This window comes from Haliaeetus albicilla, chromosome 4, assembly GCF_947461875.1.
Source record: "Haliaeetus albicilla chromosome 4, bHalAlb1.1, whole genome shotgun sequence".
Taxonomy (NCBI): Eukaryota; Metazoa; Chordata; class Aves; order Accipitriformes; family Accipitridae; genus Haliaeetus; species Haliaeetus albicilla.
This window is the reverse complement of record NC_091486.1, coordinates 26,828,831-26,853,805: the sequence shown is the minus strand read 5'-3', so window position 1 is coordinate 26,853,805 and position 24,975 is coordinate 26,828,831. Positions and strand designations below refer to the sequence as shown.

Here is a 24,975-nt window from a genome sequence, read left to right as displayed (position 1 = left end):
AGGAATCTCTTCAACACAGACACATGTAGATTGCCATAAAGGCATTAATGTTACAAAATCTCAGAAAAAAACCACTTTACCCCAAGTTGGTCTAACTAGTCAGTGGCTACTCAAAGCCCAACTATTATGAATAGTCATCATATAAATATGAAACAGCATATAAGAATTATGAATATTTTTCACCTTTGGGAACATAAATTCATATATATGCTGTCTAGCCAACATTTGTGGGTTTTGTCTGCTTTCTGCAAAGCAAAGAAATGCAATATAATTTATTTCATATTTAGCAATACAGTTTCCCACCTATTTAGTTAACTAATTTCATTATTCTTATTTAAAACAGGTCCACCTGGGCAGTGTAAAGACATTAAGGCAAGCGAAGTAACTAAGAATTCTTGCAAAGTATCCTGGGAACCTCCAGACTTTGATGGTGGCACTCCTATTCTGCATTATGTTCTGGAACGCAGAGAAGCTGGTCGTAGAACATATATCCCAGTCATGTCTGGTGAAAATAAGCTCTCATGGCAAGTCAAAGATCTTATCCCAAACTGTGAATATTACTTCCGTGTTAAAGCTGTCAATAAGATTGGAGGAGGAGAATATCTTGAACTAAGAAACCCAATCATTGCAGAAGACCCAAAACGTAAGGGTTTTTTACTACTAAATGATCTAGCAAATTGAATTTTAACTAAAATCTTCATACCTTCTTTTCTCATATGATCCCTCTTTTGCTACTCTTCCACAGAGCCTCCAGATCCTCCTGTTGACCTTGAGGTCCATAATCCAACATCAAAATCAGTAACACTTACATGGAAACCACCCCTGTTTGATGGTGGAAGCAAAATTATGGGCTATATAATAGAAAAGCTTGCTAAGGGCAAGGAGAGGTGGGAGAGATGCAATGACTATCTGGTACCTCTATTAACTTATCCAGTGAAAGGCCTTGAGGAAGGAAAGGAATATCAGTTCCGTGTTCGTGCTGAGAATGCTGCTGGCATCAGTGAGCCTTCTCGGATTACTCCTTTTGTGAAAGCTGTGGATCCTATTGGTATGAATTGCTCATCTGATTGTTTGTAATAATTGCCATACATCCTCAAACATATTGGAAGATTCTACTCTCCATTTGTCATTCTGTGTTTTTACAGAGGCTCCAAAAGTCTTCCTTGCTGCAAACCTACAGTCTGGCCTTGAGGTGAAGAGAGGTGATGAGATCATACTTGAGGCACATATTTCAGGGTCACCTTATCCATCTATCACCTGGCTGAGGAATGATGAAGTTGTCAGACCAGAGGAAATCAAAAAGAGAGTAACAACTTATACAAGGAAGAAGAAGGGTGAAGCTGAAGAAGAGAAACCTTTCCAGCTTTCACTGCCAGAACGTACAAGTATTGACAACCATAAAGAAGGAGAGTCTGTACTATCAATTCGTGACTCCATCAGAGCTGACCATGGCACATTTACAATTAAAGTGGAAAATGACCATGGTGTTGCAAAAGCCTCATGTGAAGTGAATGTGTTAGGTATGTAAAGAATGTCCTCAAAAACACTTAGTTTGTTCAGAGTATTGGGTAAGAAGTGCACAAGATGAGTTCTCATCATTTTTCTTGCTTTACTCACAGATACACCTGGGCCTCCAGTCAACTTCACGTTTGAAGATGTGAGGAAAAATTCTGTCATTTGCAAGTGGGAGCCTCCCCTCGATGATGGCGGAAGTGAAATCCTAAACTATGTATTGGAAAAGAAAGACAATACAAAAGCTGAAATGGGCTGGGTCACTGTCAGTTCAACACTCAGGCATTGCAAATTCCATGTAACAAAACTAATTGAAGGAAAAGAATATCTTTTCCGTGTATTTGCTGAAAATAGAGTTGGAGCAGGGCCACCATGTGTTTCAAAACCAATGACAGCGCAAGATCCTTTCTGTAAGTTTTAATTTTGAAATACAACCTTTTCAGAAAACCAGTGTAAAACTATACAGACTCTTAGAACAGTCAGCCTCATCTATGTGAACGTTTCCCAGAAGAAACTTGAGCAATGTAATTATTATTTATTACACACTTTAAACCATCAAAGTAAAGGGATATACTGAAAACATTCTAACTTCAATAGTAAAGAAATAAGAATGACAATCACTGTCATAAATCTTTATACTAAAAACACTTAACATCTGAATAGTGACATTCTTTGTGTTCAATAGACTAATAGTCTTACCAAAAGAGAGAACCACTACAAGTTTGATTACTGATTGCAGTTAGGAATCAAAGTTTCTAAGAAAGAAAGAACTATGAATGACTTAAAATTAGTCATTTCTCATATCTTAGTTCTCTTAGCTTTGAGTAAGCACTGAAGAAGACAGCAATGATGACAAAGTTACAATTTTTTTTTTCAGCTCCACCAGATCCACCTAATAAGCCTGATGTGCAAGATGTTACCAGCAACAGCATGTTGGTTAAATGGAATGAACCAAAAGACAATGGCAGCCCAATCATAGGATATTGGATTGAAAAACGTGAAATTAATAGTACTCATTGGGCTCGAGTCAACAGGAACCTTGTGAATGCTCTGGAAATAAAAGTTGAAGGACTGCTGGAAGGATTAACCTACATCTTCAGAGTATGTGCTGAAAATGCAGCTGGCCCTGGTAAATTTAGTCCACCATCAGATCCAAAAACTGCGCAGGACCCAATAAGTAAGTAGCTTAGCAGAAGCTAATAGCAGACAGGTGACGGAATAGGATTTATAGCCTTTAACTTTGATTTACACCTATTTATTTATAGTGCCTCCGGGTCCACCGATTCCAAGGGTTGCTGATACAAGCTCAACTTCTATTGAGCTGGAATGGGAACCTCCTGTGTATAATGGTGGTGGAGATATCACTGGTTACCATGTATACAAACAACTGGTCGGAGTAAAAGAGTGGTCACGTTGCACAGAGAAACCCATTAAGGTTCGACAGTATACTGTTAAAGAAGTCAGAGAAGGTGCAGACTATAAACTCCGTGTTACTGCACTTAATGCAGCTGGTGAAGGACCACCTGGTGAAACTGAACCCACAACAGTTGCAGAACCTAAAGGTATTGCAATCGTATTATTTTCAAGAAATGTCCAGCTGCTTAAAAGGTGGGTTTGAATCTCTCCCTTGAACTAATGAACTGTTTTTCTCTCTTCTGCAGAGCCTCCCACTGTCGAGCTGGATGTTTCTGTCAAAGCAGGCATTCAGATCATGGCTGGGCAAACTATTAAAATTCCTGCTACTGTGACAGGACGTCCTACTCCCACCATTGCATGGGCTGTGGAGGAGGGCGAATTAGACAAAGATCGAGTTGTTATTGAAAATGTTGGTACAAAATCTGAGTTAACCATTAAGAATGCATTGAGAAAAGACCATGGAAGATACGTAATTACTGCTACCAATAGCAGTGGTTCCAAATCTGCAGGAACCAGAGTAGAAGTATTTGGTAAGAAAAATATTTTCTGAAATCAACTGAGTATTTCTTTTAGTGAGATAATCTCTGCGCTTTATTGTACTTGTTTGATTTTGTTTTTCAGATGTTCCTGGGCCAGTCCTTGACCTAAAGCCAGTGGTCACGAACAGAAAGATGTGTTTGCTTAACTGGTCTGATCCTGAAGATGATGGTGGCAGTGATATCATAGGCTTCATTGTTGAACGGAAGGATGCCAAAATGCATACATGGAGACTAGCTATAGACACAGAGAGATCTAAATGTGATATTACAGGTCTAGTTGAAGGGCAGGAATATAAATTCCGTGTTAGTGCCAAGAACAAGTTTGGTACTGGTCCACCTGTTGAAATAGGACCCATTCTTGCAGTTGATCCATTAGGTAAGATGACTAATTTTATGGGTTTTTTTAAAACAATTTTTAATTATAGGTTAATAAATGAGTATTATTGTTTGGATTGCTTGCTATGCAAAAAGTATATTTACTTTTCTAGTACCTGGATAAGGCATCTGCCTTAGATTAATTCCTTCAGTCAGATGTCTGAATGAGTTCTGTAAAACTACTGTGTTTCTTTATGTAAGAAAATACTGATGTCTACTGAGACACTCCTTGTTATGTTTTTATCCACATACATGAGAAATTTTATACTATCCATAACCATACTCAGATACTTTGCATACAAAAGCTATGGCTTTAAAAATCGAGACCTACTGTATTCATATGATTTAAAATTCTCTTTTTTTTAATGTTTTTTTCATTATGATTTATCTGTGTTAATAGGTCCTCCAACAGCACCTGAGAGGTTCATGTACACAGAAAGGACAAAGTCAACAATTACGCTTGATTGGAAGCCTCCGCGTAGTGATGGTGGCAGTCCTGTCTTAGGATATATTGTTGAGAAGAGGAGACATGATTCAAAAGACTATGAAAGAGTTAATGCAAGACTCTGTCCAAAAACATCTCTTCTTGTTGAAAATCTTGATGAACTTCATATGTACGAATTCCGTGTCAAAGCTGTCAATGCTATTGGAGAAAGTGAACCATCATTGCCTCTCAATGTAGTTATACAAGATGATGAAGGTATATCTGCTTTAAAGAAATCCATACAAATATCTCTGTAACACTGAAAGGCAATTTCTCTGTTTCATCTCTATCTTCACTCTGTCATTTTCCTTCTTGTTTTCAGTACCTCCGACTGTTACATTACGCTTGGCTGTGAGAGGAGATACTATCAAAGTGAAGGCAGGAGAACCAGTTAATATTCCTGCTGATGTGACAGGTCTGCCAATGCCAAAGATTGAATGGGACAAGAATGAAGTTTTAATTGACCAAACATCCAGTGCACTTAAGATAACCAAGGAAGAAGTATCTAGAAGTGAGGCAAAAACTGAACTTACCCTGCCTGCAGCAGTGAGGAATGACAAAGGCACTTACACTGTGAGAGCTTCCAATCGTCTTGGCATTGCATTTCGCAATGTGCATGTTGAAGTATATGGTAAGGACATGACATTTTAATAAAATGACAGCTAATAAAATGCTTTTGCGTTTTTCTTAATGTAATTCTATGCTCTATTGCTTTCATACAGATCGTCCTTCTCCACCAAGAAATCTTGCTGTTTCTGATATTAAAGCAGATTCATGCTATTTAACATGGGATGCACCTCTTGATAATGGTGGTAGTGAAATTACCCATTACATTATTGAGAAACGTGATGCTAGTAGGAAGAAATCTGAGTGGGAAGAAGTCTCCAAAAGTGCTGTTGAGAGAAGATATGGGGTAATTTATAAAATATCTTTATTACATACTTTAGTATGCATTAAAAATAACAATAGTACACATCTAATGAAATCTGCTACTTGCATAGATACCTGTGCTCATGCTCCATTTACACTCCAAAATTACTGGATGAATGTTGCCCATCTATGTATGTGTGTTTTCCTCATGTGACAAAACAAAATAAATTGTTCTCTTTTGCTACTTAATCTCAGCTGAGTTTAGAAGATCTCTTCCCTCCCATTTCCCAGCATTATTCACAGTTTTACCAACTGCAAAAACAAATATGATGACATTTTTATTTATGTTTGGTCCTATGTACGTGAAATAAGAATATCCCTAGGGCATTACATACCGCTGTGTAGTACCTAAATATAGGTATGCCAATGAAATTCCAAGACAGAATTTAAAGTGAAAACTGCTGCATAACTTCAAATGAGTTTATTCTGAAAGTAGCTAAGTATTGATTTAAATCTTATTTTTCAGGTATGGAATCTCACAACAAATGAAAAATATCAATTTAGAGTCCGGGCTGTAAACAAATATGGAATAAGTGATGAATGCCTCTCAGAGAAAGTTGTTATTAAGGATCCCTATGGCCTTCCTGGACCTCCTGGAAAGCCAAAAATTTTAAGTTGCACCAGATCGTCAATGCTGGTGGCTTGGGAGCCTCCTCTGAATGATGGTGGCAGCCCAATAACTGGCTATTGGTTGGAGAAGAGAGAAGTGGGAGGTGTCTACTGGTCACGTGTTAACAGGGCTCCAGTAACAAAGCCATCAGTAAAAGGTCTAGAGTACAATGTGCTTCGTTTGGCTGAAGGTGTTGAATACCAGTTTAGAGTTATGGCTGAAAATCTTGCTGGAATTGGCCCTCCCAGTGAACCATCAGATCCTGCCTTAGCAGCAGATCCCATATGTAAGTATATAATTTGTATGACTATTTTTAAGGATTATATCAAACTATAACCAAAATGTGCTGCTATACTTTATACTGAATTTAGTGCAATTAATCCAATGCTTTGTTTTCATTAAACCAAAAAGAATATATTGACACAAAGTAGTTTCATGATTTGCTTTTTTTCACCATTTTAAATATAGTCTTAATTTAATTTTTTTACCTCTTTTATGAACCTTAAACTGTGATTACACCAATACAAACATTGCCAAATAAACTTGTGTTCAGAATCAGATTTTTATATTATTGTTTTTCTTTATTGTTAAAGAGTTCAATCTTTATGCCTTGTACCTTAAGTATCCCTTACTAATATATGTAATATATGTAATTAGTATGCATGTTCTAGGATTATACACATTATGTACGACAAAAGAAGATGAAAATATTTGCATTCTTCTAGAAACTATTCAGAAAAATAAAGGCAGACACTAACTCTCAGGTAATTTTTACTTGCTTTTGTCTTACAAGTTGTGCCTGGTCCACCATCTTGCCCAGAGGTCAAAGACAAAACCAAATCATCCGTAGCTCTTGCGTGGAAGCCTCCACAAAAGGATGGTGGCAGTCCTATAAAAGGATACATTGTTGAAATGCAGGATGAAGGTAGTACTGACTGGAAGAAGGTGAATGAAGGAGACAAACTCTTTCCTACTTGTGAATGTGTTATTCCCAACTTGAAAGAGCTCAGAAAATACCGATTTAGGGTGAAAGCTGTAAATGCTGCTGGAGAATCAGAACCAAGTCCTGCAACATCAGAAATACCTGTCCAAGATATTTTAGGTAAGTGTTCTGGGAATTAATTTATGCATTTATATCTAAATGCTGCCTACTGCTGTGAATTTTCAAGCAGGATGCCAAGCAAGCCAAAGACAAAACTGAACAAACAATTATGCAAAAAAGTAACAGACGATTGACACACATTTTTGAACATGTCATGATGACAATTGCCAGAGCAGGATCCATTAGAAAACTGATGAGCACCTACAGTCATACTAAGGAAATAATGTGGGTTTTATGAAGAAATGACTACAACAAATTTTTCTATTCATATACTCCCCAGCTTCCTTTTTGCACACCTAACCTTTCTCACATAAACAGGCATTCTACATGTTTGTGTGGGGTTTTAGCTCAATGCTGACAGAAATTTACTTTCAGTAGCTTTTAAAATTTATATATTAAAATATTTTTGCAGAGGAACCAGAAATCTTCCTTGATATTGGAGCACAGGATTTCCTCTCTTGTCGTGCTGGCACAACAATTAAAATCCCTGCTGTTATCAAGGGTCGTCCAGTTCCAAAAACATTTTGGGAGTTTGAAGGAAAAGCAAAGACAACAGCAAAGGTTAGTAAAAGAAAAAGTTTTTTTCTACATGTGTTTCTAGACATTTAAGCTTATCCCCTTTTATATTTACATTATTTCCTTTGTTTATAGGAGGGAGGTCATAGTGTACCTGAAGAAGCTCAGGTAAAGCAATTTTTGTAACTTTAGTATTGTTGAATTTTTCAAACATAAATAAAGTTCTATAATTTCTCTTTCTTTCTATAATACACAGGTGGAAGCAACTGATACACGTTCAGTGATTATCATCCCTGAGTGCAACAGAAGTCATTCTGGACGATACAGTATTACAGCAAAGAACAAAGCAGGACAAAAAACTGTACATGTCAGAGTCAATGTGCTTGGTATGGTTTACACATATTGAAGTATTCAAATACTAGATTTAAGTCTTATTTTTCTACATACTTATGTAAAATTGTTTCTGTTGTGCTTTTACCTTAACAGATGTCCCAGGTCCACCAAAAGACCTAAAAGTAAGTGATATCACAAGAGGCAGTTGTAAACTTTCATGGAAGATGCCAGACGACGATGGTGGAGATAGAATCAGAGGCTATGTTATAGAGAAAAGAACTATTGATGGGAAGGCCTGGACTAAAGTGAATGCAAACTGTGGAAGTACTTCCTTTGTTGTACCTGATCTCATATCTGGCCAAGAGTATTTCTTCCGGGTACGTGCAGAAAATCGTTTTGGTGTTGGTCCTCCTGCAGAAACCATCCAACGGACCACAGCCAGAGATCCAATCCGTAAGTCAAATCAAAGTCAGACAAATTCTTTAAAACCAGATGGTACTGTACAGTGGATTTATTCACATTTCTGTTTTGTTTCTGAAGATCCTCCTGATCCACCTATTAAACTAAAGATTGGCCTTGTAACCAAGAACACGGTGAGCTTGACATGGAAACCACCAAAGAATGATGGTGGAGCTCCTGTTACACATTATAATGTTGAATGTCTCCGCTGGGATCGTACTGGAGAAGTGAAAGAGACTTGGAAGCAATGCAACAGACGTGACGTGGAGGAAACAAAGTTTACTGTTGAGGATCTTGTAGAAGGTGGAGAATACGAATTCAGAGTAAAAGCTGTAAATATAGCAGGTCCTAGCAGGCCTTCAGCCACTGTTGGCCCACTTGTTGTCAAAGACCAGACATGTAAGTACTAACTGATACCAGTAAATGCAAATTCCATTTCAAAATTGTGAAGTATTTTTATGTTCATTTTTCCAACATTTCATTGTAGGCCCACCATCTATTGAACTCAAAGAATTTATGGAGGTTGAAGAAGGAACAGATGTTAACATTGTGGCCAAGATAAAGGGTGTGCCCTTCCCCACGTTAACATGGCTAAAAGCTTCTCCAAAGAAACCAGATGACAAAACACCAGTGCTGTATGATCAACATGTCAACAAGATCATTGCTGAAGATACTTGCACTTTATTGATTCAACAGTCTCGCAGAAGTGATACAGGCTTATATACTATAACAGCTGTAAATAATCTGGGAACTGCTTCAAAGGAGATGAGACTAAATGTTCTGGGTAGATATCAAGACCTCTTATGCATTACATAAATTCACAGCATTCATGTGATACTTTGTTTTAATAGCATTTGAATTAATTCTTCTTTATAAAATGTATCATTTAGGTCGTCCTGGACCTCCAGTGGGACCTATTAAATTTGAATCCATTTTGGCTGATAAAATGACAATATCATGGCTTCCTCCATTGGATGATGGTGGTTCTAAGATTACGAACTATGTTATAGAGAAAAAAGAAGCAAATAGGAGGACATGGGTACCCGTTACTAATGAGCCTAAGGAATGCTTATTCACTGTTCCCAAGTTGATGGAAGGCCATGAATATGTGTTCCGCATTATGGCACAAAACAAATATGGTATTGGAGAACCTTTGGATAGTGAACCAGAAACAGCACGAAACCTTTTCAGTAAGTAGCAATATGCTTTCAAATTATGTCAATTCATTTCACACGCTGGTATATGTACAGCATCTGTTAAGTACCACTACTAGTTTTCTCTCTTCACGTAAGTGAATTTTCTAGAACAGCTTGAAGAGTTTTAGTATTAATAGTTAGTTCTTAAAAGCATGTGTAGTACTTAAAAATACTTTTCTCCCTCCTTGTTATACATTAAAATACAATCTTGTTATACATTAAAATACAATAACAAGCTTTTTTAATGTTTAAATATACAAATAAGGGTTTATCTGTTAAGATTCAGGTCGTTCTGTTGTACTTGAGACATTATTGACCTCATAGATCAGGAAGAGTCAATTTCCTGCCTTCAGTTTTGAAAGAGAAATTAGGCAGAGTAGCTCTGATGTAGAAGGAATATTAAGCTGGCAAGAGAAAATCATTCTTAAAACATTCAAGGTTAGGCTGGGCACTGAAAAGATGTACTGATCCAGGAAGGCGAGAAAAAATCACTTTTGACAATTGTTATTTGAAAGAAAGATATTTTACATTTCACAGAAGTATATGTACCTGAATTGGGTTGGGAAGGAGAATAAAGGAAGGAGTCTCGCGAGGATAAGGAACTACCTAATGTAACTGTGACCGTGTGAGCGCATAACTCTGTTTTGCACTCTAGCTATCTCCACCTTCCTTTAGCATTTTTTTTTACAAGCTATGTGTTAATTTTGTCTCCCAGCTGTTCCTGGACCTTGTGACAAGCCAACAGTTAGCAGTATAACACGTGACTCAATGACTGTAAACTGGGAAGAACCAGAACATGATGGTGGCTCTCCTATTACTGGTTACTGGTTGGAGCGCAAAGAGACTACCGGAAAGAGATGGACTAGGGTTAACCGTGATCCTATCAAACCTATGACACTGGGAGTTTCATACAGAGTTACAGGACTTATTGAAGGCTCTGAATATCAGTTCCGTGTTTCAGCTATCAATGCAGCCGGTGTTGGCCCACCAAGCATGCCATCTGATCCAGCAATTGCTAGAGATCCTATTGGTAAATATTTTATATTCCTATTTTTTAAATTGAAAATATTCAAATAAGAACATAGAATATATTGTTATGCTGTAATGGTATGATGATATCTTTCAGCCCCACCTGGCCCTCCTATTCCAAAAGTTACTGATTGGACGAAGTCCTCTGTAGACTTGGAGTGGACTCCACCACTAAAGGATGGTGGTTCTAGGGTCACTGGCTACATTGTTGAGTATAAAGAGGAAGGAAAGGAAGAATGGGAACGGGTAGGTGGAAAACTATTACAGAATTTGTGTTTCTCCTCTCTGTGTGTCTATCAAAAGAAATTGCTCCAGAAAACATATTTTTTACAAATTTTCGCTATGCAAGTTATTTTCTAAAAGTTCGTATTTTTGCACCATAATTATCTTCATATGTTTAAAATATAAGACCAAATGTAAAAGTCAGTAATTGACCCTCCACCACATGAAGTTAACTTTGCAGTTTCCTAAACTTAGAATTTTTAAATTTCTGTTTAAAGATGTGAGAAAATATGTAGGTAATAGGTGGTAAAAGACCAGAAGACAACACCAAGTTAGAACCGGCACAAGAGTAAGTCTCACTGGTATCAAACTGTGCCAAATCATTTGCAACTACTATGTCCCTACATTTTCCTACCTTTTTCAATGATGCATAACTGATATTTTTTTCAGTAATGCATTACTGAAAATTTAACTGATGCATACCTTGGTTATATTTTGTATGTCCATAAACCTTTGGGTGCATTTGAAGTAATGCCTAAATTTCCTGCACTGTTTCCAGGTAAACAGGCATCATATTGGGGTTTAAAAAGAACAAAGAATTCCTTTTTTTGCCACTCTCACTTATATGAGTTTATATGTCCAATAATACACATAGTTCTTCTGAGACCACAGACTATTGTAATTGCTGTAACATCCTTGTCTGTTAGAATTATCAAAAGGGTGAATCTTCAGAATAGCTTGTATGTCCATGTCCTGTATTTCTTTACATAGATTCTGAAGAATTCTGTGTGAGCTAAATCCATGTATGCTTGAAACTGTCTTGTGCTTGTAAACTGGAACAACATCTGATTTAAGATTGTTTCAAACATAACAAAGAAATTGATGATACTTTGATGTTAGCTGATGTTATAATATTTTTTTCCAGGTAAAAGATAAAGAAATTAGAGGAACCAAGTTCGTTGTGGCAGGATTAAAAGAAGGATGTTTTTACAAATTTAGAGTTAGAGCAGTGAATGCTGCTGGCATTGGAGAGCCTGGAGAAGTTACAGACATTATTGAAATGAAGGACAGAATTGGTATTTATCATTCACATTTACATTTTTAGTACCTCTAAGTCAAAGTGAGAAAAAAAAAAAACATTGAATTTTTTTGTTCACCTCCCACAGTGGCTCCTGATATTAATTTGGATGCAAGTGTCAGGGACAGAATTGTTGTTCATGCTGGAGGAGTAATTCGGATCATAGCATACGTCTCAGGAAAACCAGCCCCGACAGTGACTTGGAGCAGGGATGGCCAAGCTTTACCAGAAGAAGCCAAAATAGAAGAAACAGCTATTAGTTCTTCTTTGGTCATCAAGAACTGCAAAAGGAGCCACCAGGGTCTATACACTCTTCTTGCTAAAAATGCCGGTGGCGAGCGGAAGAAGACTATTATTGTTGATGTGCTAGGTAAATAGCAACTTTAGTCCTTGTAAACAAGTAAAATTTCATAACATTCAGCATGTATACTTAAATACTGCATTTCTTTTTTGCTTTCAGATGTGCCAGGCCCAGTTGGAATGCCATTCCTTACTGAGAACCTCACCAATGACTCCTGTAAATTGACATGGTTTACTCCAGAAGATGATGGTGGTTCTCCTATTACCAACTATATAATTGAAAAACGTGAATCTGACCATAGAGCTTGGACTCCAGTAACCTGCACAGTTACAAGACAGAATGCTACTGTTCAGGGACTCACTGAAGGGAAAGCCTACTTCTTCCGAATTGCAGCTGAGAATATAATTGGCATGGGTCCATTCACAGAAACAACAAAAGAGATTGTCATTAGAGATCCAATAAGTAAGTATATTTTCAGGTTTGGATTACCATCATATAAGATAAATATGCAGAAAAATGCATTTATCATATTTTTTTGCTTATTCACAGCTGTTCCTGACCGTCCAGAAGACCTAGAAGTAAAAGCAGTTACCAAGAACTCTGTTACATTAACTTGGAACCCTCCAAAATATAATGGAGGTTCAGATATCACCATGTACGTTCTAGAGAGCCGTCTCATTGGAAAAGAAAAATTCCACAGAGTTACAAAGGAGAAAATGCTTGATAGGAAATACACTGTAGAAGGCTTGAAAGAGGGTGACACCTACGAGTATCGTGTGAGTGCTTGTAATATTGTGGGGCAAGGCAAGCCATCATTTTGTACAAAACCAATCACATGCAAGGATGAAATTGGTATGTATCTTTTTCATATTTCTTTTGAAAACACTGATTACATTTGCTGATTCCTTACTTTTCTTATTAATGTTGCTGATATTTGTGTTTTTTAATATTGTCTTTCAGCTCCTCCATCACTTGATCTTGACTTTAGAGACAAGCTTATTGTTCGGGTTGGTGAAGCTTTCAGCCTGACTGGACGTTACTCAGGCAAACCTGCACCAAAGGTTACTTGGCTAAAGGATGATATTGTTGTGAAAGAAGATGACCGTACAAAGATCAAGACAACTCCTACAACTCTTTGCTTGGGGATACTAAAATCTGTCCGTGAAGACTCAGGCAAATATTGTGTTACTGTAGAGAACAGCACAGGATCAAGAAAAGGATTTTGTCAAGTTAATGTTGTTGGTAGGTTTTACTGAACAACAGTATTGTCTGTGATTTTTAGTAGTGATTATAATTCATTGAATTATATAAAATATAAATATTACAATGGGTTCTTTATTACAATAACTTGATTTATTGCATTCTCTTTTATACTGAAATACTATTTATTTATTTTGAGTACATAGTTAACTCTGGCTTGGTTTATTCAGCACAAATAACTTAATGTCTCTACATGCATTTAGACAATGTCAACACTGTAGAAAATGTCAATCACCAAATACCATATAAGCAATAAGGAATTAAGTTTGGCAAGTCAAACACTTATTAAAGAGGAATAGTCTTGAGGTCTTGATTCCTTATTAAAACTATGATGCCAAGTTTCTAATTTCATAATACATTTACTGTATTGACACTGTTTATGTCATTAAGTGAAGTTCATATAAAAGCATGTGTATTCTTTATTTTTCCTTAAACAGATCGCCCATCACCTCCAGTAGGCCCAGTTATATTTGATGAAGTTCATAAAGATCATATGATAGTTTCCTGGAAACCTCCATTAGATGATGGAGGCAGTGAAATTACAAATTATATTATTGAGAAGAAGGATGCACACAGAGACCTGTGGATGCCAGTTACATCTGCCACAGTTAAGACAACATGCAAAATTCCTAAGCTGCTTGAAGGAAAAGAATATCAAATTCGAATTTATGCTGAAAATCTTTATGGCATAAGTGATCCTCTCATCTCTGATGAGATGAAAGCCAAGGACCGTTTCCGTATGTTATTCATTTGCAATCTTACTTTGATACTTTAATCTTTACTCTGTTTGTAGTGCTCATAAGCTCTTTTTTTTTTCTTTTCACCCAGGTGTTCCTGATGCACCTGAACAACCAATCATTAAGGATGTTACCAAAGACTCTGCAGTAGTAGTTTGGAACAAGCCATATGATGGAGGCAAGCCAATAACAAACTATATTGTAGAAAAGAAGGAAACAATGGCTACACGATGGGTCAGAGTTACCAAAGACCCAATTTTCCCCAGTACTCAGTTCAAAGTACCTGACCTCCTTGAAGGCTGTCAATATGAATTCCGTGTTTCAGCAGAAAATGAAATTGGCATTGGTGATCCTAGTCCACCTTCAAAGCCAATTTTCGCTAGAGATCCAATCGGTAAAGTATTAAATTTCATTTCTCAAAATTTTAATGCACTCCTCATTTCAGTTAGAAAATAATTTTAATAGTTTCCTTTTTTCCCCATCTCTTTCTTTTTTTTTTTGCTTTTTTAACAGTAAAACCAAGTCCACCTATTAATCCAGAAGCAGTAGATAAAACTAAAAATTCAGTTGATTTATCTTGGCAACCACCACGCCATGATGGTAATGGCAAGATAATTGGCTACCTTGTTGAGTATCAGAAAGTTGGAGATGAAGAATGGAAAAAGGCCAATCTCACAGCAGATTCTTGTCCTGAAACAAAATACAAAGTCACTGGCCTTACTGAGGGTTTGACCTATAAGTTCAGGGTCAAGGCAGTCAATGCAGCAGGTGAATCTGAACCAGCCTATGTTCCTGATCCAGTAGAAGTAAAGGACAGACTTGGTGAGTTTAATAAAATCAGATGAGTTTATCTAAGAAGAGATTTTTTTTCCTCATTTTCTAAAAACGTATCATTTTGATTCCAGAACCTCCTGAGCTGATACTTGATGCTAACATGGCCCGAGAACAGCATGTAAAAGCTGGAGATACCCTGAGACTTAGTGCTGTTATTAAAGGTGTTCCATTCCCAAAAGTTTCTTGGAAGAAAGAAGATCATGAGGTCTCACCCAAAGCTGATATTGAGGTTACAGGAGTTGGCAGTAAGCTTGAAATTCGTAACACTGTCCATGAAGATGGTGGAATTTACTCCCTGACAGTTGAAAATCCAGCTGGTTCAAAGACTGTTTCAGTAAAAGTTGTGGTCTTAGGTAATCTTTTGATGTTCCTTTTATGCTGCATGTTTTTATCCTATAATTAGAGACTAAGAAATGAAGGAATGTCTGGAAAATATCAATAAACTGAGTTATAAGAAATACGTGGTAGGCAAAAAACTACAAATTACATGAAATATATTAATTTATCTTGAAATTTACCAGGTTTTGTAAAAAATGCTTTGGTTATCAAATAAATAACAGATTCAATTTTTGCCAATACTAGATAAGCCTGGTCCGCCCAGAAATCTGCAAGTCAGTGAAGTTAGAAGTGATTCTTGCTATCTCACTTGGATGGAACCAGAAGATGATGGTGGCTCTGTCATTACAAACTATGTGGTGGAAAGGAAAGATGTAGCTTCTGCACAGTGGGTAACCATCTCGTCATCCTCCAAGAAACGCAGTCACATGGCTAAATATCTGATAGAAGGCACTCAGTATGTCTTCCGAGTTGCAGCTGAGAATCAGTTTGGTAGAGGCCCATATGTGGAAACACTCAAGCCTATTAAAGCTATAGATCCACTGCGTAAGTGTTTTTCAGTTATATGATTTGTTTTGTTCATATTGTTCTTGGTAATTTTTTAGGTTATCTTGTTGGTACTAATGTGACCATGGTACACTGCTACCATAGATTGGCCATCCTAGTAACCATTTTGGTTTTCTGTCTTAAAAGATCCTCCAGGGCCACCAAAGAATCTGCATCATGTAGATGTTGACAAGACCGAAGTTTCCCTTGTTTGGAATCGACCAGATCGTGATGGTGGTGCTGAGATAACTGGATATTTGGTGGAATATCAAGAAGATGGTGCAGATGAGTGGACAAAGTTCCAGACAGTCCCTATGCTAGACTGTGTTGTTACAGGCCTACAAAAAGGAAAAATATACAAATTCCGTGTGAAAGCTCAGAATATTGTTGGTCTTAGCCTTCCAGATACAACTATACCAATAGAGTGCCAAGAAAAGCTAGGTAATTTTTAGTTTTTCATGTTGTTTCACTGATTCTTTCTCTCTTTCTTTAAGTATTTCCCCTGAAAAGGTAATTTCTATTTTTCTCTAATTTCAGTACCTCCATCTGTGGAACTAGATGTGAAGTTAATTGAAGGTCTTGTTGTTAAAGCTGGCACCACAGTGAGACTTCCTGCAATTATGAGAGGTGTGCCAGTTCCCACTGCAAAATGGATTACTGATGGCATTGAAATTAAAACAGATGGCAGACACAAGATTGAGACTGACAACTATTCAACTGTACTTACCATCAAAGACTGTATAAGAAAAGATACAGGAGAATATCTACTCACAGTATCTAATGCAGCTGGCAGCAAAACTGTTGCTCTACATCTTACAGTTTTGGATGTTCCTGGCCCGCCAACTGGTCCTATTAATATTCTTGAAGTAACACCAGAACATATGGTTATTTCTTGGCGCCCTCCTAAAGATGATGGTGGGAGTCCTATAATAAATTATATTGTTGAGAAGCGTCAATCAAAGAAAGAAACTTGGGGAGTGGTTAGTTCTGGAACAAGTCACACAAAAATTAAGATTCCACGACTGCAGAAAGGCTGCGAATATATTTTCCGTGTTCGAGCAGAAAATAAGATAGGCATTGGTGCACCCCTTGATTCAGAACCAACAGTTGCTAAACATAGGTTTGATCCACCATCCCCTCCTGGTAAACCAACTGTTTATGATATTACAGAAAATGCTGCAACAGTGTCTTGGACCCTACCAAAATCTGATGGTGGAACTCCAATAACTGGTTATATGCTTGAACGTCGGGAAGCATCTGGTAAATGGGTGCGTGTCAATAAGACACCAATACTTGATATGAAATACAGAGTCACTGGTCTTTTTGAAGGCAACACATATGAATTCAGAGTTTTTGCAGAAAACATGGTGGGCTTAAGCAAACCATCTCCAAGCTCTGATCCAATAAAAGCGTCACGTCCTATCACTCCTCCTGGACCACCTATAAATCCAAAATTAAAAGACAAAACAAAAGAAACAGCTGATCTTGTGTGGACAAAGCCTCTCAAAGATGGTGGCAGCCCGATTCTAGGATACATTGTGGAATGTCAGAAAACTGGAACTACGCAGTGGAATAGGATTAATAAGGATGAACTCATTAGACAGTGTGCTTTCAGAGTACCTGGGTTAATAGAAGGAAATGAATATAAATTCCGAATAAAAGCTGTCAACATTGTGGGAGAAGGTGAACCAAGAGAACTGGCAGAAACTGTACTTGCAAAGGATATTCTTTCTCCTCCAGAAGTAAGCCTAGACGTGACCTGTCGAGACTTAATTACTGTCCGAGTAGGCCAAACTATCCATATTACTGGTAAAGTAAAAGGCAGGCCAGATCCTGACATAACATGGTCTAAAGATGGCAAAGTACTAGTCCAAGAAAAGCGTGTTGAAATAGTCCATGATCTACCTAATGTTGAACTGCAGGTGAAAGAAGCAAAAAGATCTGATCACGGCAAATATATAATAGCAGCTAAGAACAGCTGTGGACATGCTCAAGCTTTTGCTGTTGTTAATGTACTTGACAGACCTGGACCGTGTCAGAACCTGAAAATAAGCTATGTCACAAAAGATTCTTGTATGATCGCTTGGGAGAGTCCAGTAGATAATGGTGGCTCTGAAATTACAAATTACATAGTAGAGTACCGTGAACCAAACCAGAGGGGATGGTCAATTGTCTCCTCTGATATCACTAAACGATTAGTAAAGGCAAATCTGAGAGAGAACCGTGAATACTTCTTCAGGGTTTGTGCAGAAAACAAAATAGGTCCAGGTCCTTGCATAGAGACCAAGACTCCCATCCTCGCTATCAATCCTATTGACAAGCCTGGAGAGCCAGAAAATCTTCACATTGCAGAGAAAGGAAAGACATTTGTATATCTGAAATGGAGAAGGCCAGATTATGATGGCGGAAGTCCCAATTTAAGTTATCATGTTGAGAGAAAACTGAAAGATTCAGATGAGTGGGAAAGGGTTCATAAAGGCAGCATTAAGGAAACACACTACATGGTAGATAAATGTGTTGAAAATAAGATTTACCAATTCCGAGTTCAAACCAAGAATGAGGCAGGTGAAAGTGACTGGGTAAGAACAGCTGAAGTTGTCGTGAAGGAAGATGTGCAGAAACCAGTGCTAGAGTTGAAGTTAAGTGGGGTGCTAACTGTGAAAGCAGGTGACACAATTAGAATTGAAGCTGGAGTCAGAGGAAAACCACAGCCTGAAGTTGTATGGACAAAAGACAAAGATGCCACAGATCTAACCAGATCTCCAAGAGTCAGTATTGAAACAACTTCTGACACATCTAAATTTGTTCTCACAAAATCAAGGCGTAGTGATGGTGGGAAATATGTGATTACTGCAACTAACACAGCTGGTAGTTTTGTAGCATATGCTACTGTTATTGTCTTGGATAAACCAGGTCCTGTAAGAAACTTGAAAGTCACTGACATTTCAAGTGATAGGTGTACTGTTACTTGGGACCCTCCAGAAGATGATGGTGGTTGTGAAATACAGAACTACATCCTCGAAAAATGTGAAAGCAAGCGTATGGTTTGGTCTACATACTCTTCCTCTGTCCTAACAAACTATGCAAATGTGACACGCCTCATTGAAGGTAATGAATATATATTCAGAGTTCGTGCAGAGAATAAAATGGGCACAGGTCCACCAACAGAAACACACCCCATTATTGCAAAAACAAAATATGATAGACCTGGACGCCCCGACCCTCCAGATGTCACAAGAGTTAGCAAAGAAGAGATGACTGTAGTTTGGAATCCACCAGAATATGATGGTGGCAAATCAATTACAGGATACATTTTAGAAAAGAAAGAGAAACGATCACTAAGATGGGTTCCTGTTACTAAGACTGCAATCCCAGAGAGACGCAAGAAGGTTACTAATCTCATCCCTGGTCATGAATATCAGTTCCGCGTCAGTGCCGAAAATGAAGTCGGACTTGGAGAACCAAGCTTGCCATCAAGACCTGTAGTAGCAAAAGACCCAATAGGTATCATACCACAGTATTCTACTGTATTTTATTTGAATGTTAACATAACAGATTACTAAATTGCACAACTGTGTTCTTATCTGTAATTTTTATTGTCTTTCAGAACCACCTGGTCCTCCCACAAACTTGAGAGTGGTTGATAGCACAAAGAGTTCCATAACCCTTGGCTGGGGAAAACCGGTGTATGATGGTGGTGCTCCAATTATTGGATACGTTGTGGAAATTAGACCAAAAGTTGAAGGTGCTGATCCTGAAGCAGGATGGAAACGATGCAATGTTGCTGCCCAACTTATTCATACAGAATTCACAGCCACCAGCCTGGTTGAGAACCAATTATATGAGTTCAGAGTTTCTGCCCAAAACCAGGTTGGCCTTGGCCGACCAGCTGAACTGAAAGAAGCTGTGTCTCCCAAAGAAATACTTGGTGAGTTTTCCCATCCTCTTTGTGAGTATTTACATACAATCTTTACTTGCCGTGGTTTTATTTTATTTCATGTGCTAAACTTTGCATTTTATGTCTTTAATTTTGTCTTTCAGAACCTCCTGAGATTGAGTTGGATGCAAGCATGAGAAAGTTAGTCACAGTCAGGGCAGGATGCCCCATTAGACTTTTTGCCATTATTAGGGGTCGCCCAGCACCAAAAGTCACCTGGAGGAGAATGGGTGTTGATAATGTTATCAGAAAAGGACAAGTTGATCTGGTTGACACTATGGCCTTCTGTGTCATTCCCAATTCAACACGTGATGACTCAGGCAAATATTCGTTGACACTTGTTAATGCAGCTGGAGAAAAGGCTGTATTTGTGAACGTCAGAGTCCTGGGTAAGTAATGAGAGAAATACCTCTAGACAATTTTTTAACTATATTGAGAGTTCATTGCAGGATTTTTTATGATCCCCAGGTGCCACAGTTTTTGAGCAAAACTGTGCCAGCTAACACTAACTCCCCCTGTATAGGAACCTGTTAGCCCCCTTTAATTTTAACTTATTAAAGAAAAAAAGACTAGCATAAATTGAAATTTCTTTCTAGATACTCCTGGACCTGTATCGGACTTCAAGGTTTCAGATGTCACCAAAATGTCATGCCATCTTTCATGGGCACCTCCAGAGAATGATGGTGGTAGCCCAGTGACTCATTACATACTGCAGAAACGTGAGGCTGACAGGAAGACCTGGGGAACAGTCACTGCAGAACTAAAGAAAACTAGTTTCCAAATAGCTAATCTTGTACCTGGAAATGAATATTTCTTTAGAGTAACAGCAGTAAATGAATATGGGTCAGGTGTTCCAAGTGACATACCAAAACCAGTTCTAGCAACAGATCCCCTAAGTAAGTATGCCGTTATGCACGTTTTATGTTTTTTCTCTAATTTTAATAAGATTTTGCATTTTTTTAAAGTTGGTGCTTCTAAACTGGACAATATACTAACTACTCAATGATAAACATAAATATTTATGTGTCATTTTCTTTCAAATAATACAATCTATGAACATAGTACCTTTGCAATTGTTAAGAATTTTGCTCTTTTCCATATTGTCCTTGTTGAGTTAGCATAGATTGCATTCAATAACTCAACAAATACCCAATAATCAGAAAATCTTGGAAATTCAATGTTTAATGTGTTTCTTTTTTTTCCCTGACAGGTGAACCTGATCCACCAAGAAAACTTGAAGTTACTGAAATTACAAAGAATAGTGCTACTTTAGGCTGGCTGCCACCACTGCGTGATGGAGGCTCTAAAGTCGATGGGTACATTGTTAGCTACAAAGAAGATGAACAACCAGCGGATCGCTGGACAGAATATTCAGTTGTTAAAGATCTCTCCATTGTTGTAGCTGGTCTGAAAGAGGGAAAGAAGTACAAGTTTAGAGTGGCAGCTAGAAATGCTGTAGGAGTAAGTTTGCCAAGAGAAACTGAAGGACTATTTGAAATTAAAGAACAACTCAGTAAGTAACAATTTGAATACTACCTATGTTGCAATATTCTGCTTTAATAATTAAATGAGCAAGAATTCTACTTCTTTGAGTCCCTGAAAGACATGTTTTATGAAGTCACCTGGAGGATTATGGTTAACTGTATTGAATATTTTGACAGGTCAGAAAGGATGAGACTTGACCACTAATTAAGAATTATTAAAGAATTTTGCAGGTATGGTTTCAGCTGGAAGCAGAAGATAGGAGCTAAAGAGAAATAATAAGTACCTTCAACAAACTTAAAATAAAAGAGAAAAAGAGTCAGAGTGGTATTTTGAGAGATAAATGGGGCTAAAAGTGGGAGCTGTTTTAAGATAAGAGAAAACAAGTTGTTTATATTGTAGACTTGGTTGAGACTGTAAAGCGAAAGGCAGGGAGGACAAGTTGGCCCAATTAAGGTTGTAGGGTCACTGAAGCACAGGAAGATGTAGGGGTAAGGGGCAGATGAGAAGAACCTTCTTCATTTGTGACATGGAAAGACGAAGAGAAGAGGTACAGGAGCAAAAGAGAATGAAAACTACACCAAATGAATGAAAGTACACCAAACATACTGCGAGGTTTCTTTTGGAAGAAATCGGAAAGATTTTGTGCAAAAGAAGTAGGAGAAGGCTCTACCTGAAGAATAATTCAAGAGTATAAAAAGATTGACTGTGTAAATGGGTTAAGTTCAGTGAGAACTTCAGTCTTGCTTTTCTCCTCCTTCATGTTCCTCTTGTAGAAAGTCAGCAATAAGTGAGCAACAGCAAGTTCCTGATATAAAGGGGAATTATGTGTCATGCATTAATAGTGCACAAGTCTACATAAACATGTGAGAAGGCAATCCAAACTCAAAAATATTCTCTTATAAACTGTACAGGAATGTAAAAGTAAGACTGGAATAGATATTGCCCACTGCAGAATCTCTAGCTGTCCCTAAGTGTGTCGTGGTTTAACCCCAGCCAGCAGCTAAGCACCACGCAGCCGCTCACTCACTGCCCCCCCACCCAGTGGGATGGGGGAGAAAATCGGGAAAAGAAGTAAAACTTGTGGGTTGAGATAAGAACGGTTTAATAGAACAGAAAAGAAGAAACTAATAATGATAATGATAACCCTAATAAAATGACAACAGCAATAATGAAAGGATTGGAATGTACAAATGATGCGCAGTGCAATTGCTCACCACCCGCCGACCGACACCCCACTAGTCCCCGAGTGGCGATTCCCGCCCCCACTTCCCAGTTCGTATACTGGATGGGATGTCCCATGGTATGGAATACCCCATTGGCCACTTTGGGTCAGCTGCCCTGGCTGTGTCCCGTCCCAGCTTCTTGTGCCTCTCCAGCTTTCTCGCTGGCTGGGCATGAGAAGCTGAAAAATCCTTGACTTTAGTCTAAACATTACTTAGCAACAACTGAAAACATCAGTGTTATCAAAATTCTTTGCATACTGAACTCAAAACATAGCACCATACCAGCTACTAGGAAGACAGTTAACTCTATCCCAGCTGAAACCAGGACAAAGTGGAACCTAAACTAAAAATTATCAGGTTGTTCCTACTGGTGATTCCACTTGAGAGAGAAGCAGAGAACTTGCATATGAAAACATAAGAAAAAGTAAATTAATATGCTACAGAAGTTGAATTTTATGTTTGTGTGTGATTTTTTTTCAGTCCCACCTAAGATTCTGATGCCTGATCACGTTCACATTAAAGCTGGAAAGAAACTGAGAATTGAAGCTCATGTATATGGGAAGCCTCAGCCAGTCTGTAAATGGTTGAAAGGAGATCAAGATGTACTTACATCCAGTCGCCTTGCTGTGCATAAAGCAGAAAAGTCTTCTGTTCTTATTATTAAGGATGTGACTAGAAAAGATTCTGATTTTTACACGCTTACTGCAGAAAATAGCTCTGGTACTGATAGCCAGAAAATCAGAGTGATAGTCATGGGTATGTTCCATTTGATTATTTTTAAACCCAGCTTTATACAAAACTATTTTTAGTATATTCTAGTGTTTGTCATTTTCTTTCAACCCTTTTTTCTTAATATATATTTTTGTGCAGATAAACCAGGTCCACCACAGCCTCCATTTGATATTTCTGAAATAGATGCTGATGCTTGCACTCTTGCATGGCATATACCTCTCGAAGATGGTGGCAGTAATATTACCAACTATGTAGTTGAGAAATGTGATGTAAGCCGAGGAGACTGGGTAGCAGCTTTAGCTTCTGTCACAAAGACAAGCTGCAGAATTGGAAAACTGATTCCTGGAGAAGAGTATATGTTCCGTGTTCGTGCTGAAAATCGTTTTGGGATTTCTGAGCCGCTTACTTCTGGCAAGATGATTGCAAGGTTCCCATTTGGTATGTCAGTTTTTGATAGTAGCATTTCTATTTTTAGTCCTCCTAGTAAGAAAGCATGTGACTGATAGTAATCTTTGTATTTTTTTCTAGATGTTCCTAGTGAACCAAAAAATGCACGTATTACCAAGGTCAATAAGGACTGCATTTTTGTTGCCTGGGATAAACCTGATAGTGATGGAGGCAGTCCAATCACTGGTTATCTCATTGAGCGCAAAGAAAGGAACAGTTTACTGTGGGTGAAAGCTAATGACACAGCTGTGCGCTCCACAGAATACCCTTGTGTGGGGCTCATCGAAGGTCTTGAGTATACTTTCAGAATTTATGCATTGAACAGAGCTGGAGCAAGTAAACCTAGTAAACCAACTGAGTTTGTCACAGCAAGAGCACCAGTTGGTAAGTCAAACATACCAATCATTTGCAACAGACTACTGTTTTTATGGTCATTTTGAATATATCTGCAACTCTTTATGATCGTCAGTTTGTCCTTAAGTTTATACTTTCACATTTACCGTGACTGCACTGTGAGCGCACTGTGTGGGTATGCTGTAAATAAGATCCAGCACTGTTAAAGCCATTTTTAAATATGTTAGCTTTTTTGGCAAAACAGACTAACATGATCTTATTTGCCTTAGATCCCCCTGGAAAACCTGAAGTTATTGATGTCACTAAGAGTACTGTATCACTGATATGGACAAGACCAAAGCATGATGGTGGTAGCAAACTTATTGGCTATTTTGTTGAAGCTTGCAAATTACCTGGTGATAAGTGGGTTCGGTGCAATACAACTCCACATCAAATACCCCTAGAAGAATACACTGCTACTGATTTGGAAGAAAATGCTCAATATCAATTTAGAGCAATTGCCAAGACAGCAGTTAACATTAGCCGACCTTCAGAACCTTCTGATCCAGTGACCATTCATCCAGAAAATGGTAAGAAATGTAAAAGCATTTGAGAACTCTGATAAGAGTCTGTGCATATTGAACTAACACTCATGTGAAGAATAAGATGTTTATCTCTTACTAGATTTATTAACTTTTTGGCTCTTTCCTTTCAGTTCCCCCCAGAATAGAGTTGGATCTGTCTATGCAATCACAGCTTACAGTAAAAGCTGGAACTAATGTGCGTCTGGAGGCAAATGTATATGGCAAGCCGATGCCAACAATCAGCTGGAAGAAAGAAGGAGAAATTTTAAAGCCAACTGAGGGTGTTAAGATCACCACTAAGAGAAATCTTGCTACAGTTGAGTTGTTCAGTGTTAACAGGAAGCAAACAGGAGACTATACTATTACTGCTGAAAATGCAAGTGGATCAAAGTCAGCAACCATTAAGCTTAAAGTACTTG

The 24,975-nt window shown here is 38.0% G+C and overlaps 1 protein-coding gene across 1 annotated transcript in view; it reads left to right on the top strand.

Annotated features, from left to right (window-relative positions):
- TTN (titin) overlaps positions 1–24,975 on the top strand; it is a 245,450-nt gene that overhangs the window by 168,912 nt on the left and 51,563 nt on the right. The window contains exons 233-275 of the mRNA XM_069781541.1: positions 344–643; positions 746–1,048; positions 1,146–1,520; positions 1,620–1,922; positions 2,390–2,689; positions 2,778–3,074; positions 3,174–3,458; positions 3,550–3,843; positions 4,243–4,542; positions 4,649–4,957; positions 5,049–5,239; positions 5,723–6,152; positions 6,660–6,968; positions 7,381–7,529; positions 7,620–7,652; positions 7,741–7,870; positions 7,971–8,270; positions 8,358–8,675; positions 8,764–9,060; positions 9,167–9,466; positions 10,188–10,502; positions 10,599–10,747; positions 11,649–11,799; positions 11,890–12,171; positions 12,262–12,564; positions 12,652–12,954; positions 13,063–13,344; positions 13,800–14,099; positions 14,191–14,493; positions 14,613–14,921; positions 15,005–15,286; positions 15,516–15,815; positions 15,963–16,256; positions 16,353–19,319; positions 19,423–19,743; positions 19,857–20,141; positions 20,349–20,648; positions 20,963–21,265; positions 22,941–23,216; positions 23,331–23,630; positions 23,721–24,023; positions 24,263–24,562; positions 24,688–24,975. Of these exons, the coding sequence (XP_069637642.1) occupies positions 344–643; positions 746–1,048; positions 1,146–1,520; positions 1,620–1,922; positions 2,390–2,689; positions 2,778–3,074; positions 3,174–3,458; positions 3,550–3,843; positions 4,243–4,542; positions 4,649–4,957; positions 5,049–5,239; positions 5,723–6,152; positions 6,660–6,968; positions 7,381–7,529; positions 7,620–7,652; positions 7,741–7,870; positions 7,971–8,270; positions 8,358–8,675; positions 8,764–9,060; positions 9,167–9,466; positions 10,188–10,502; positions 10,599–10,747; positions 11,649–11,799; positions 11,890–12,171; positions 12,262–12,564; positions 12,652–12,954; positions 13,063–13,344; positions 13,800–14,099; positions 14,191–14,493; positions 14,613–14,921; positions 15,005–15,286; positions 15,516–15,815; positions 15,963–16,256; positions 16,353–19,319; positions 19,423–19,743; positions 19,857–20,141; positions 20,349–20,648; positions 20,963–21,265; positions 22,941–23,216; positions 23,331–23,630; positions 23,721–24,023; positions 24,263–24,562; positions 24,688–24,975 (14,739 nt within the window). The remainder of the gene's footprint in view (positions 1–343; positions 644–745; positions 1,049–1,145; positions 1,521–1,619; positions 1,923–2,389; positions 2,690–2,777; positions 3,075–3,173; positions 3,459–3,549; positions 3,844–4,242; positions 4,543–4,648; positions 4,958–5,048; positions 5,240–5,722; positions 6,153–6,659; positions 6,969–7,380; positions 7,530–7,619; positions 7,653–7,740; positions 7,871–7,970; positions 8,271–8,357; positions 8,676–8,763; positions 9,061–9,166; positions 9,467–10,187; positions 10,503–10,598; positions 10,748–11,648; positions 11,800–11,889; positions 12,172–12,261; positions 12,565–12,651; positions 12,955–13,062; positions 13,345–13,799; positions 14,100–14,190; positions 14,494–14,612; positions 14,922–15,004; positions 15,287–15,515; positions 15,816–15,962; positions 16,257–16,352; positions 19,320–19,422; positions 19,744–19,856; positions 20,142–20,348; positions 20,649–20,962; positions 21,266–22,940; positions 23,217–23,330; positions 23,631–23,720; positions 24,024–24,262; positions 24,563–24,687) is intronic.